Consider the following 13,289-nt stretch of genomic DNA (forward strand, 5'->3'; position numbering starts at 1 on the left):
GTGAGGGAGCTCGGGCCCGCGGCGGGCCGGGGCCGGCGGGGCGGCGGCCTGGACCGGCCGCCCCTCCGCCCCGGTGACGCCCCTGCGGGCCCGCAGATCCACCTGGTGGAGTCGGACCCGGAGCACTTCGCGGCGGGGCTGGTGCAGACCTTCCTGCCCTACGACAGCCGGGAGCACCGGCGGGACGAGGAGCACGCCGAGCGGGTGCTGGAGCTGCTGCGCTCCCGGGGGCTGCGGCCGCACGCCTGCCTCTCCTACTGGGACGACTGCGTGGTGCTGGCGGCCCTGGTGTGCCGGGGGCTGGGGCTCCGCGGCCCCGCGCCCGCCGCCGTGCAGGTGGCCAAGCAGAAGAGCCGCACGCACCGGCACCTGCAGCGCTGCCGCCGCGGCCGCCCGCCGCCCGCCGCCTTCGCCGTGCCCTGCCGCCGCCTGCGGAGCCACGGCGACGTGGAGCGGGCGGCGGCCGCCGTGCCCTTCCCCGCCGTGGCCAAGCTGGAGTTCGGCGCGGGCGGCGTGGGCGTGCGGCTGGTGGAGGACGCCGGGCAGTGCCACGCTCACGCCGCCCGGCTCTGGAGGGACCTGCGCGACGACGCCGACCACCCGGGCATCGGGCTGGGCTGGGGCAACGCCATGCTGCTCATGGAGTACGTGCCGGGCACCGAGCACGACGTGGACCTGGTGGTCTTCGAGGGGCGGCTGCTGGGCGCCTGGGTGTCGGACAACGGCCCCACGCGCGTCCCCGCCTTCCTGGAGACGGCGGCCTGCCTGCCCTCCTGCCTGCCCGCCGACCGGCAGGCGCAGCTGGTGCGGGCGGCGCTGGAATGCTGCCGGGCGTGCGGGCTGCGCGACGGCGTCTTCAACGTGGAGCTGAAGCTGGGGCCGGCGGGGCCGCGCCTGCTGGAGATCAACCCCCGCATGGGGGGCTTCTACCTGCGCGACTGGATCCGCGAGGTCTACGGCCCCGACCTGCTGCTGGCCGCCGTGCTGGTGGCGCTGGGCGTGCCGCCCGTGCTGCCCGCTCGCCCCGCGCCCCGCACGCACCTGGCCGGCGTGATGTGCCTGGGCTCGGAGCACGGCGAGGCGCTGGCGGGCGGCGGGGGCATGGAGGCCCTGCGGGAGCTGCACGGCCGCGGGCTCGTCCGCCTCAACCGGCTCTTCGAGGAGCCCGAGGGCGCCGGGGAGTACGAGGAGCCGCTGCTGAGCGTGGCGTGCGCGGGGGCCACGCTGGCCGAGGCCTGCGAGCGCCTGCTGGGGCTCTGCCGGGGGCTGGGCATCGACTCCCCCCGGTATCCCGTGGAGCATTTCTTGTCCCACTTCAAATAGCGCCGGGCAGGCAGCGGGGACGGCGGGGGAATGGGGTGCCCGCCCCGGCACCCCCCTCCCGCCGCCCCGCCGCCCCTCCCCGGCATCTCCCCCGCACCTCGTCCCGCTGTCCCCCCCCCCCCACCCCGCGGCACGGCACGCCGTGTCCTGGCATCCCTGTGCCGCCCTGGATCCCGGTCACCTGCCCTGCCACACCTCTCTGCCCGGCACTCCCCTTCATCCTGGCATCCCGTACCCTGGGATCCCAAATCCCCGTCTCCTGGCACTCCCCACTGCTCTGACACCCCGATCCCTGGCGTCCCCCATGTCCTGGCACCGTATTCCCTGGCATCCCTTTCCATCCCGGCACTTCGTCCTTCAATCACACTGACACCCCTCACCCTAAGTTTACTCTTCCCCCACTCCAGGCACCCCATTCCCTGCTTCCCAACATCCCCCCTCCCCTTTCTCCCCTGTCCCTACCCCCAGTGCTCCCCATCCCCGAAGCCGGGGATCCCATGCCTGGGGACACACAGGGGGACACCGGCCCCTGCTGTCCCCATGCCACCCCCAGGGTGGGGGCAGCCAGGACCCCCCCGAGGCACCCAGGGCACCCCATGAGAGCAGCAGGTGAAGCCTGAGGTGCGCTGGCACCTGCCGGCATGGGGAGACCCTACAGTAACGAACCATTATGGGGAGACCCCGCAATGGCAAGGAATAATTAACGGGACATCCCATAATAGCAAAGAAACGTGGGGAGACCCCACAGTAACAGAGTGAGCAGGGGAGACCCCACAATGACACCCTTGAAGGGGAGACCCCGTAATAACAAACCGGCACGGGGAGACCCTACAGCAACAGACCCGCGCAGGGAGACCCTACAATAACAGTGGGGGTACCCAGGGATTCCTTGGAGCAGCTGAGAAAGTCCCCTGGGATGAGACTTGTGTGGGGAACCCCTGTGCCGTCACTGGGGAGGGCCTACAGTAACAGCAGTGACTCTGCACCAACGCCCAGCCCCTGCAATGTCAGATCCTGCAATAACACCCGGCACCCTACAATAACACAGAGCCCTGTAGCTCCCCTGACCGTAGAATAACAGCAGCGACCCTACAATAACACCCAGATCCTACGGCCCCCACGGCCCTACAATAACACCAGAGACCCTACAATAACACCGAGCCCCTGTAGTGCCCCTGGCCCTACAATAACATCAGAGACCCTACAATAACACCGAGCCGCTGTAGCGCCTGAGAGCCCGCAATAACACGCAGCCCCTTTAGTGCCTGACAGCCTCCAATAAACCCCAGTCCCTCTAGTGCCGCTGACGCTACAGTGACACCGGTGGCCCTCCGATGACACCAGAGACCCCACAATAACACGCAGCCCCCGCCGCCCCGCAATGACAGCGGCGATCATCCCAGTGACCCCACAATAACCCCGGTGCCCCGCAGCCCCACTCGTGCCTTCCGACGCCGCGGAAAACCCGACCGGGATCTCCGCGTGGGGTCAGCGGGACGTGTGTCCCCCCCCCTTCTGACGTCACGGCGGCGCCGCTGACGTCAGCGCGGCGCAGCGGGGGCGGGGCGGGGCCGGGGACCCCAGTAAAGGTTGTGAGCGGCCGCGCTGCCTCTGTCGTGTTCCCCGCGCCACCCCCGGGCATCCCCCCGTCCCCGTGTCCCCCGCGGAGGGGACACCCCGGTGACGCGCGCGGGGAGGGGCGTGGCGGTGGGCGTGGCCACGGCGGCGGCTTCCCCGGGGTCCCGATAAGGCGGTGCGGCGGGGGGCGTGGCGAGGGGGCGTGCCCGCCCTCTGGGGGCGTGGCCATCGGGGCGGGTCCCCGGGGGTCCCGGCACGGCGCCGTCATGGCGGGGGTGTTCGACATCGACCTCGAGACCGAGGAGGGCAGCGACGGGGACGAGCCCGAGCTGGGCGCCGTGAGCCGGCAGCGGGGCGCGGGGGGGGGCACCGGGGCCGCGACCGGCGGCGGCGGCTGGGGCGGGGGGCGCCGCGGGGACGGGAGGCGCCGGGAGCGGGACGGGCGGTGGAGGCGGTGAGCGGCACCGGGGCGCGGTGGGGACGGCGGGATCGGGGGTGTCGGGGGTGCGTGGGGTCCGCTCGGTGCCGGGAGCGGCGGGCAGGGGCTCGGGGAGACGGCGACAGGGGCGGCGACAGGGGTCCCGCCGCTGGCGGGACAGGGGTGTAGCAGTGCTGTCCGCGGGGATCGGGCGCCGGGGCACCGGGGGCAGCCGCGGATCCCGGGCGGGCAGCGGGCGGCTCCCGCTGGGCAGGGCCCGGCCTCGGCCCCAAAACATCCGGCTGGGCCGGCTCGGCGCTGCCTCGCCCCGCGCTGCCGTGTCCCGGCCGTGCCGTGCCCGTGTCCCGCCTTCCCCGTGTCCCCTCCTTACCGCGCGTCCCCTGCTTGCCGTGGGTCCTCCCTCTGCTGTGTCTCCCCCTCCTGCCCCGCGTCCCCTCCTTGCCCAGTGTCCCCTGCCTGCCGTGGGTCCTCTCTCTGCTGTGTGTCCCCTGCCTGCCCCGTGTCCCTTCCTTGCCGTGCGTTCCCTGCCCACCTCTGACCGCGGGTTCCCTCCCGCAGGAGATGGAGCTGGAGCCCCGGGGGAACGGCCTGGAGTAAGTGGGGGACAGCGGTGGAGGGGTATGCAGGCAGGGGACAGGCAGGGGACAGGGAGGGGACAGGCCGTCCCCGCTCACCCCCTCTCCCGCCAGGCCGGTGGGACACTACGAAGAGATCGAGATTTCCGAGAGCAGCGTCAACAACGGCCCCGAGCACATCGGCCCTCACTGCTTCGAGCTGCTGCGCGTCCTGGGCAAGGGCGGCTACGGCAAGGTGGGGCCGGGGCACTCCGGGGGGGACTCGGTGCTCCCCGACGGCGTCCCCAACCTTCCCCGCCCGTCCTCCCAGGTGTTCCAGGTGCGCAAGGTGCAGGGCACCAACACGGGGAAGATCTTCGCCATGAAGGTCCTGAAGAAGGTAGGGCCTCCCCGGACCCCCCGGCCCCCCCGGGGACCCCTCCCGCTCACCGCCTCCCCCCCAGGCCAAGATCGCCTGCAACGCCAAGGACACGGCGCACACACGGGCCGAGAGGAACATCCTGGAGGCTGTCAAGCACCCCTTCATCGTTGACCTCATCTACGCCTTCCAGACGGGCGGCAAGCTCTACCTCATCCTGGAGTGCCTCAGCGGTGCGGGATGGCTCCGGGGGGCCCGGGGATTACTCCAAGGATGGCTACAACTTGTCCCAGGGGTGGCTCGAGGGGTTCCAGGGTGTCCAGGGATGGTTAAAACGTGACCTGGCATGGCTGCAATGTCCGAGGAGGGTGTCCAGGCATGGCTCAGGGGGTCCAGGGGTGGTTTAAGGGCGTCCCAGGATGGCTCAGATGTTCCCCAGGGTGATTAAGGAGCGTCCAGGGATGGCTCAGGACCGTCCCTCTTGGGCTCCCTATGCAGGTGGAGAGCTCTTCATGCAGCTGGAGCGGGAAGGGATCTTCCTGGAGGACACTGCCTGGTAGGGATGTGGCGGCGGTGGGTGCGGATGGGGCGGGCACCCCGACGTCGCTCACGGCCTCCCCCGATCCTGCTGCAGCTTCTACCTGAGCGAGATCACGCTGGCACTGGGTCACCTGCATTCCCACGGGATCATCTACCGGGATCTTAAGCCGGAGAATATCATGCTCAACAGCCAAGGTGGGTTTGGGGGGAGGATGGGGGAAGCTGGGGAGCTTGGGGGGTTCTCTGGGGGCAGTGCTGACCCCGCCACGTCCCTCAGGGCACATCAAGCTGACGGACTTCGGGCTGTGCAAGGAGTCCATCCATGACGGAGCCGTCACCCACACCTTCTGCGGCACCATCGAGTACATGTGAGGTGGACGCAGCGCTGGGGGGAATTTGGGGAGGGGGGTGTCTGTCCTGGCCTCTCGTCGGCTCAGCACTCCCCCTGCACCCCCCAGGGCCCCCGAGATCCTGGTGCGGAGCGGGCACAACCGGGCGGTGGACTGGTGGAGCCTGGGCGCCCTGATGTACGACATGCTCACCGGCTCGGCAAGTCCCACCGCTGCTCCCTCCTCCCTGGCAGTTTTGGGGGGCGTCCCGGGGTGCCTGTGGGGTTGACCCCGAACCTTCCCGGCCCGCCTGGCTCTTCACGGCCCCCCGGTGCCTCCTGCAGCCGCCGTTCACCGCCGAGAACCGCAAGAAGACCATCGACAAGATCCTCAAGGGGAAGCTGGTGCTGCCGCCCTACCTGACGCCCGATGCTCGTGACCTCCTCAAGAAGGTGCCCCGGCCCCCCCCAGAAAAATTTTCCTCACCTTCCCCCACCCTTATCTATGTAGGTCCTCTCCCCCCGTTCCCGTCTCTATCCCCGTTTCTCTTCCAGTTCCTCAAGCGGAACCCCAGCCAGCGGGTTGGGGGGGGCCCCGGTGACGCGGCCGATGTGCAGGTACGGGGGCGGGCGGGGGGCACCAGGGGACACCCCCCCAGCTCCGGCCTGACTCCCCCAAACCCCACAGAAACAGCCCTTCTTCCGCCACATCAACTGGGAGGACCTGCTGGCGCGCAGGCTGGACCCCCCCTTCAAACCCTGCCTGGTACGGGGGGGCTGAGGGAGGGAGGCTGGGAACGTTTTGGGGAGCCCCGTGGGAGCAGCCGCCGTGTCCCTCGCAGCAGTCGGAGGAGGACGTGAGCCAGTTCGACACCCGCTTCACCCGCCAGACCCCCGTGGACAGCCCCGACGACGCTGCCATCAGCGAGAGCGCCAACCAGGCCTTCCTGGTAGGGGGGGCACCGCCGTGGGGGGGACCCCCGGCAGCCGGCCCCGGGCTCCCCTGCTGACACCCCCGCACCCGCAGGGCTTCACCTACGTGGCCCCCTCGGTGCTGGAGAGCATCAAGGAGGGGTTCTCCTTCCAGCCCAAGGTGCGCTCCCCCCGCCGCCTCAACAGCAGCCCCCGCACCCCCGTCAGGTACCGGGGAGCAGCGGGGCCGGGGGGTGCTTCGGGCTGGGGGGCTTCGGGGCTGGAGGCGCTTTGGGATGGGGGTTTCAGGGTGGGCAGCGAGGTGGGGACGGGGGAAGGTGTGCTGGGGTTTCATAGAGAGTGGGGGGGCTCAACCTGCCCTGTCCTGAGAGCACAGAGAGAGACTGCGAGGGCGGTGGGGTGAAGGCTTGGGGTGCTTTGGGGTGAGGAAATCAGGGTGAGGGGAGGAGAAGGAGCTGGGGAGGCTCATGGAGTGTGGGGGGAGTTGGTGCCCCCAGGGGTGGGGAAGGAGCTCTGTGGGCACTGGCTGCAGCCCCTCACTCAGCCCCTCGTGTGTCTCCCCGCAGCCCTGTGAAGTTCTCCCCCTTCGATGCATTCAAGCCGGTGGCCCCAGGCGACCCCATGGAGCTGGGGCCCCCTCAGCCCCCCCCGCCTGAGGGCACGGCCCCCCTGCCCATCAAACCCTCGGGGGGGGCCAAGAAGCAGAAGGGGGGCCGGGGGCGGGTGCCCAGGTAGGGGTGGGGAGGGCGGGGGGTTTTGGGGGGGGGGGCCTGGTGCTCCCCACGGGGTGGGGGGGACCCCACGGTGCTGCTTGTGCTCTGGGGGGCCCATCCCCCTCCGGCACAGCCCCCTGCCCGCTGGGCTTGGGGGCGCGGGGAGAACCCCTGGGGCTGTGGCGCCCCAAGGATGCGCCCCCCCCGTGGGCGTGGCCTTTTGGGTGTGGCCCCTCTGGGGGCAGGGCCTTTTGGGGTGTGGCCCCTGGGGCACGGCCCTGCTGCTGGATGTGTGCCAATTAAAGGACTTGCTGATGCTGCGGTGGTCCCAGTGCAGGGCTGGGGGGGGGTCCCAAGGAGAGGGTGGGGGAGCTGCGCCGCCAGGGGAGGGTCCAGGCCCCGCCCCCGCGTGATACCACGCCCATTTGCCACACCCTTTCCATTGGCTCCACCCACTCCTCTGCAGACCACGCCCCTGATCCAGGCAGAGCTGCTCTTTTATTGGTCAGTGCTGCGGCCCACGGAGCCAATCGGGGACAGAGAAGGGGTCCCTCTGCTGTCAGGGCAGTGACACTGCAGGGAGGTGACATTACAAGGAGGTGACACTACAGGGAGATGACATTACAGGGCAATGACACTGCAGGGAGGCGACATTACAAGGCGGTGACACTACAGGGAGGTGACACTACAGGGTGGCAACACTACAGGGAGGTGACACTGCAAGGAGGTGATACTACAGGGAGGTGACATCCAAGGGTGGTGACACCAGGACGATGATGTCACAAGGCGGTGCCGTGTGGCCGCACATCGTCCCCCCAGGCCGCCGTCCCCGAGAAGGCGTGCAGGTCACTGAGCAGGGCCTCGGCGCTGCCGCCCTTTGCCTCCCCCTCACTCAGGGGGCTCTCCCCGCCCTCCGGCGCTGCCTCGGCCTCATCCTCCTCATGCTCATCCTCATCCTCCTCCTGCTCATCCTCCTCGTCCTGCTCTGGTCGCCGCTCCAGACTCCAGGGCATCAGCTCTTCCGCCTCGTCCCGCACGGCCACCTCCCCGTCGCCGTCCCCGAGGGCCGCGGCGGGGTCCTCCGGTGAGCGCAGCCGGTGCCATTGTCCCCGCAGTAGCTCCAGCGCCCGGTGGCCCAAGGGCCGGGGGTGGTAGCGGCCGGCGGAGAGGCGGCACAGGTGGTGCCAGGCCAGCGCCAGCCCCAGCGCCAGGCACAGCAGGAGCCCCAGCAGGGCGGCCACCGCCCGGTCATTGCGGGCCCCGGCGGGGTCCCCGGCCGCCGCCGGCCCCACCAGCGCCAGCAGCACCGGGTGCCACCGCGGGGCAGCCTGCGGGTGAGGGCAGCGGGGTCAGCACCGCACAGCCGGCACGTGGCTTCCCGGAGCTGGAATGCAGGGAAGGGCCGGGGCGAAGGGCGGCGGGGACAGGGAGCAAGGTACGGGGACAGGGCCGGGGAGGGGGAGGTGACCTCCGGGGACAGAAGCCGTGGGTGGCGGGTGCAGCAGCAGCTGCAGGTGCTGGGGGAGAGGAACCGGGTTCTGCCAGCCCGCATGGCCGCACGGCCCTCCAGAACCCCTTCACCCCTGCCCACGGGGCTGCAGCCCCGCAGCACCCCCTGCCAAATCTCCAGAGCCCCCCTAAGCGCGGCACCCGCAGTCTGCAATGGGGCTGCACAGCCCCCAATGCCACCCCAATACCTGACCCCCCCGCCAAGCCCACCGTGCTCCCCTAAACCCCCACCTCCTTGCCCCCCAGCCTCACTGTGCTCCCCTTATTCCCCAAACACTCCATGCTCCCCTTACTTTCCCACTCCCCCCAGCCTCACCCCGGTTCCCTGATCCTGACTCCCCCAAACCTGTCCCCCAGCCCCTCGGGCTCCCAGCCCCACCCCGATGTCCCATCCTGCCCGGTTTTGGGGTGCTCACCATCAGTGGGTGCAGCCAGAGCGGTTCGTGATGCCGCGGGCGCGCTCTGAGATGGGGGAGCCCTCCCCAACTTCCTGCCCCGGGTGCAGCGGATGTGCCGGAGCACCCCCCTCTCCCCTGCAGCCCAAAATGCCGCCCCGTGCCCCCCCGCTTCCTGCCAAGGCGCTGAGCTCCCACCCGTGACCGCCGCTGCGCCTTCCTGCCCCCACTCCGTCACCCCCAGGTGGCCCCTGCAACCGTGGCTTTTCTTATAAATCCTTTATTTTGGAGTGAAAATATAGTTTTTTGACCCTGCACTGGAATGGAGAGGCCAGGGGACATGAGGAGGAGAAGAAGGAGGAGGAGAGGGGGGAGGAAATGCCCCCAAAATATAGGGGGGACGATATCTCACAGTTGAGGAAGGCAGATCATGCCCTGCCCCACAGAAAGAGGGGAGACCCCACACAGCGACTGGGGGGTGCAGGTGTGTAATCTTTGATCCCAGGAGCAACCCCCAGCCCGAGGAATGGGGGCAGGGGTGGAGAATGGTCCACGGTTCGGGAGGGGGGGCAGCACCCAGTAAGGCAATGGGGGGAAGCGGGGAGCTGCCAGAGGGGCGGCCAGCCCCGCAGTGGGAGAAGGGCCCGGAGCAGGGCGAGGAGGGGCACCCCAGGGGGGCGAGATGGTTCAGGGGGGTTCCCTGGGGTGCAGGCGTGGTCCCTGGGGCGGCAGTCCCTGCGGGGGTCCCTACACGTGGCCGTTCTCGAGGCGGCTGAGCTGCTCCTCCAGGCGGGAGATGCGCTGGCCCTGCTCGGCCACCAGCGCCCGCAGCGCCGCCACCTCCTGCAGCACCTCCTCCAGGCGGCCCCCCTGAGGGACAGCGCCGTCAGACACGCCCAGCAGAGCCACACCCACACCGACCACACCCTTCTGTCCCTTTTCCCCTTTTTCCCCCTTTTTTCCCCTTACCGTGGCGTTGCTGGAGCCGAGCACCGGTGGGGCGCTGAAGCGAGCGGACGCGGGGGCGGCGGGGGGCGTGGGGGGCGGCGTGGTGGCCCCGGTGGCCCCGGTGGCCCCGGTGGCGGCGGCGCGGCTGTCGTGTAGCAGCGTCCTCCGGCTCACCTTGAGGTCCCGCTGCTTGCTGGGGACGTAGGCCTGGCGCAGAGACACCAGCACGGGCCCCGCCGTGCGCCCCGCCACCCACTCCTCGGCCTCCATGGCCGCCTCGGGGCCCGCCGTGTCCGGGTACAGGTCGTCCTGGAACAGGTCCGACTGCCGCCGGCAGCAGCGTCAGAGCGGTGGCGTCCTCAGGGGGACCCCGAGGACCCCCCCCATTGCTCCCACGTCCTCACACACAGACCCCACAGGGGACCCCCACCCAGCCCGATTAGGGACCCCCTGCCCGGTCACAACGTCCTGCCCAGGAGCCCCCCACAGCCCCGTGTCCCGCCCGGTGGCCTCTCTCACTTCCTCCTGAGCCACCCCACGTGGCCCTACCCCCGCCCTGCTGCCACCCCCACCCACCTTTCTTGGCACGGTCATGATGATGGGCTCGCACTTGCGCTCGTGCAGCTTGTAGAACCTGCCAGGGGAGCAGAGGGGGTCACGGATGGTTTCCTGGGGCTCCCCTCACCTCGTCCCTCCGCGTCCCCGTGCCCACCTGGCGATCTCGCACTTGCTGACGTCCAGCCCGCGCTTGGGCATCCAGCCCATTCCCCGCTGGGGCTCCTTACTGGTGAAGGTGTTGAGGAAGTGGATGTAGGGCGGCTCCTCCGTGATCTCGAAGTAGCGGATGCTCGAGTCGCCCTGGGGACACGGCGTTAGGAGGGTCCCTGGCTCCGGGGGGGCCAGCGGCGGGGCGGGGGGCTCCGTACCTTGCCGCAGACGTAGACCACGTTGGTGTCGGGGTCGTAGAAGGGCAGCAGAGCCCCGTTGCTGGAGTCCAGCTCCTGCAGCCCCATGGGCTCCTCCAGGTTCTCCTGGGGTGGGACGAGATGTCAGGCGGGCAGGGGACACCCAAAGCGGTGCCGGGGGAGCCCCGGGGTGCCGCTCACCGTGTCCCACAGCGCCAGCTGCCGCTCGCTCATGCGGCTGAAGCCGGTGGTGAAGATCTTGCCGTCGGCCAGGAAGATGGCGCGCATGGGACGGGCCCCCTCGTGCGCCCGCTCCTTCTCCTGGGGGGCACGGCCGTCACCAGCGCCCGCCGCGCCCCAGGGACGGGCACTGAGGGACAGGGGACGGCGGGGAGAGCCAGGGGACGAGGACACCCACGGAGCACGGGACAACGGGGTGCACCGCGGGACAAGGGCAGGGAGCAGGGGATCCCCCCCGAGAACCAGGGCAGGGCAGCGCCCTGGTGACACGGGTCCCCCGGGGGGGTGGGGACACTCACGGCCACCACGGTGCCGCGGCGGGGGTCGATGACACGGACGCTCTTGTCCTTGCAGGCGGTGCAGAAGAGGGAGCCGTCGCGGCTCCAGCTGACGCTGTAGATGAGGTCGGGGTGCAGCCCGTCCAGCCGGTACAGCTCCTCCGCCGTGCCCACGTTCCAGATGAGCACCACGTTGTCACAGCCTGGGCGACGTGGCAGGGGTCACCTCGGCCGCACGGCCCCCTCCCCGCGCCCGCCGTGCCCCCACGTACCCGCGCTGAGCAGGACGTTGCGGGCGGTGGGGTGCCAGGTGACGATGCCGACGCGCTTCGAGTGGCCCTCCAGGACCACCACCGGCTCCGTCAGCGGCTGGCTCAGCCCGTTTTCCGGGATCTGCCACACCTGAGGGGACAGAGGGGACGGTCAGCGAAGCGGGGTGACCCCTGCCAGCCCCAGCCAGGATCCCGGGCCACCCCCTCACCATGACGGTGCAATCCTCGGAGCCGCTGGCGATGACGGAGTCGTTGTGGGGACACCAGTCGATGTCGAGGACGGGGCCGGTGTGGCCGCACACCGTGGGGTACGACTTATCAATGCGGCCGGTCTGGGGACGAAGCGGCAGCAGGGAAGGGGTCACCCCCCGGCACAAACCCCCGCCTCGCCCGCCTCACCGCCCTGCCGTCACCTTGTGCAGGGGCAGGACGAGGAAGGCGCCGCCGCCGCTGGCCTCCACGATGATGGCGACGAAGGAGGGGTTGACGGCGCAGAAGGTGCTGTCCCAGGTGACGCGGGACACGCGGATGTCATCGTAGCACTGGTCCGTCTTCACCGGCTGCCCGAAGACGTGCCGGAATTTGCTCTGCCGCACCACCTTCCGGAACGACATGGCTGGGGAGCGCCCCGGCCCGTGGTCAGGCACGCTGGGATACCCCAAAACCCGGGAGGTGGGGCCCACCAGGGTGTCCCCTGAACTGGGTTTGTCACTGCCGTCCACACCGGTAAAGGGCGGCTCAGCCAGCTCTGGAGAGCCAGGAATCGGGGCACACACCCCTGTCCCAGCTGGCTCCCCGAAGGGAACTCAGGAAGCGCCCCAGGAATGGGGGGTTCTGAGTGGAACAGGGAGTGTCCCATTCGGGACGGGGACAAGGACAAGGGTGTCCTGGAAACCGGGGTGGGGACGGAAAGGAGGGCACGGACAGCTCCAGCAGATCAGGGGACGGGGTGGCCCTGCTGGCTGTGGGATCAGGGAGAGGTAAAGGGATGGGGACGAGGAAAGGGATGGGGGGGGGGGCACGAATGAGGACTTTGCACGGGAATAGCGACGAGGACAGGGACGAGGATGGGAACAGGAGGCAGGATGGGGACGGGGGAGGGGTCAGGAATGGGGCCGGTGGTGGCCGCGCTTGGTACAGGAACGGAAACGGGGACAGGGACGAGGATGGGGACACAGACGGTGAAGGGGATGGGATGGCCCCGCTAGGTACGGGGACAGGGATAGGGATGGGGACCGGGACCGAGGGTGTCCCCGCAGGGAACGGGGCCGGGGCCGCCCCGGGAAGGCGGATGGGGGTCCCGCGGGGGCCGTGCCCGGCGGATCGCTGCCCGCACTCACCGGCGGGTCGCTGCCCGAGGCCGGTGCCGGTGCCGGTGTCGGGGGCGGCGGGAGCGGCGGCGGCGGCGGGGGCGGGGCAGGAAGTGACCGGGGCCGGCCCGCGCCTGCGCGGCTCCGGGGCGGGGGGAGCGGCGGGGCGGCAACCGGGACAGCGGGACCGTGGGCAGGGACAGCCGGGGGGCACGGTCCCCGTGGATAGGAACACTCGGGGACACGGTCCCCGTGGATAGGAACATCCGACGGCACGGTCCCCGTGGGCAGCGTCGGTGGGTGGCACGGAGGTGCCAGTGGCGGGCGGCGCAGGGGCAGTGGCAGCGAACGACACGGGGGCGCTGCTGGCAGGCTGTCGCCCCCACCAGTGTCGCCCCCCCTGCGTCAACCCAGGGTGACCCCAGGTCACCCCCCGGGCCGGGCTTTTCCCTGCTCTCATTTTGGGGTGTTCTCCCCTCTGAAGCCCCCTGTGCCACCCTGTGCCCAGCCAGTCATGTGCTGGGGACACCCCACCAGTCCCCATCCTGGGGGGACAATGAGTGGACCTGCCTTAGAGGTGGGAGAGAGGTGCCAGGTGAGGGGACGCAGCGGTGTCACCGCCGGGGGTGTGGGTGGGGCTGGGGA

The 13,289-nt window shown here is 70.4% G+C and overlaps 4 protein-coding genes across 4 annotated transcripts in view; 2 read left to right on the plus strand and 2 right to left on the minus strand.

Annotated features, from left to right (window-relative positions):
- CARNS1 (carnosine synthase 1) overlaps window positions 1–2,896 on the plus strand; it is a 23,168-nt gene extending 20,272 nt beyond the window's left edge. The window contains exon 2 of the mRNA XM_040067608.2: window positions 10–2,896. Within this exon, the coding sequence (XP_039923542.1) occupies window positions 10–1,323 (1,314 nt within the window). The 3' untranslated portion in view covers window positions 1,324–2,896. The remainder of the gene's footprint in view (window positions 1–9) is intronic.
- Window positions 2,897–3,119: 223 nt separating this feature from the next.
- RPS6KB2 (ribosomal protein S6 kinase B2) lies at window positions 3,120–6,809 on the plus strand. The gene is made up of 15 exons (XM_040066386.2): window positions 3,120–3,239; window positions 3,899–3,933; window positions 4,030–4,150; window positions 4,226–4,294; window positions 4,359–4,506; window positions 4,772–4,829; window positions 4,908–5,008; window positions 5,091–5,181; window positions 5,272–5,362; window positions 5,487–5,594; window positions 5,697–5,759; window positions 5,830–5,907; window positions 5,984–6,091; window positions 6,169–6,281; window positions 6,641–6,809. Exons 1-15 carry the CDS (start codon window positions 3,168–3,170, stop codon window positions 6,807–6,809), a joined length of 1,425 nt encoding a protein of 474 aa, XP_039922320.1. The 5' UTR covers window positions 3,120–3,167.
- Window positions 6,810–7,373: 564 nt separating this feature from the next.
- On the minus strand, window positions 7,374–8,578 carry PTPRCAP (protein tyrosine phosphatase receptor type C associated protein). The gene is made up of 2 exons (XM_040067609.2): window positions 8,528–8,578; window positions 7,374–8,115 (listed from the first exon to the last, which is right to left on the minus strand). Exons 1-2 carry the CDS (start codon window positions 8,576–8,578, stop codon window positions 7,567–7,569), a joined length of 600 nt encoding a protein of 199 aa, XP_039923543.1. The 3' UTR covers window positions 7,374–7,566.
- Window positions 8,579–8,955: 377 nt separating this feature from the next.
- On the minus strand, window positions 8,956–12,739 carry CORO1B (coronin 1B). The gene is made up of 11 exons (XM_040066383.2): window positions 12,675–12,739; window positions 11,748–11,950; window positions 11,544–11,666; window positions 11,335–11,464; window positions 11,084–11,265; window positions 10,746–10,865; window positions 10,566–10,670; window positions 10,352–10,497; window positions 10,216–10,273; window positions 9,661–9,963; window positions 8,956–9,561 (listed from the first exon to the last, which is right to left on the minus strand). The coding sequence occupies exons 2-11, from the start codon at window positions 11,946–11,948 to the stop codon at window positions 9,439–9,441; spliced, it is 1,491 nt and encodes a 496-aa protein (XP_039922317.1). The 5' UTR covers window positions 11,949–11,950; window positions 12,675–12,739; the 3' UTR covers window positions 8,956–9,438.
- Between the last annotated feature and the right edge of the window lie 550 nt (window positions 12,740–13,289).

The sequence above is a fragment of the Hirundo rustica genome, chromosome 6 (genome assembly GCF_015227805.2).
Source record: "Hirundo rustica isolate bHirRus1 chromosome 6, bHirRus1.pri.v3, whole genome shotgun sequence".
NCBI classification, from domain to species: domain Eukaryota; kingdom Metazoa; phylum Chordata; class Aves; order Passeriformes; family Hirundinidae; genus Hirundo; species Hirundo rustica.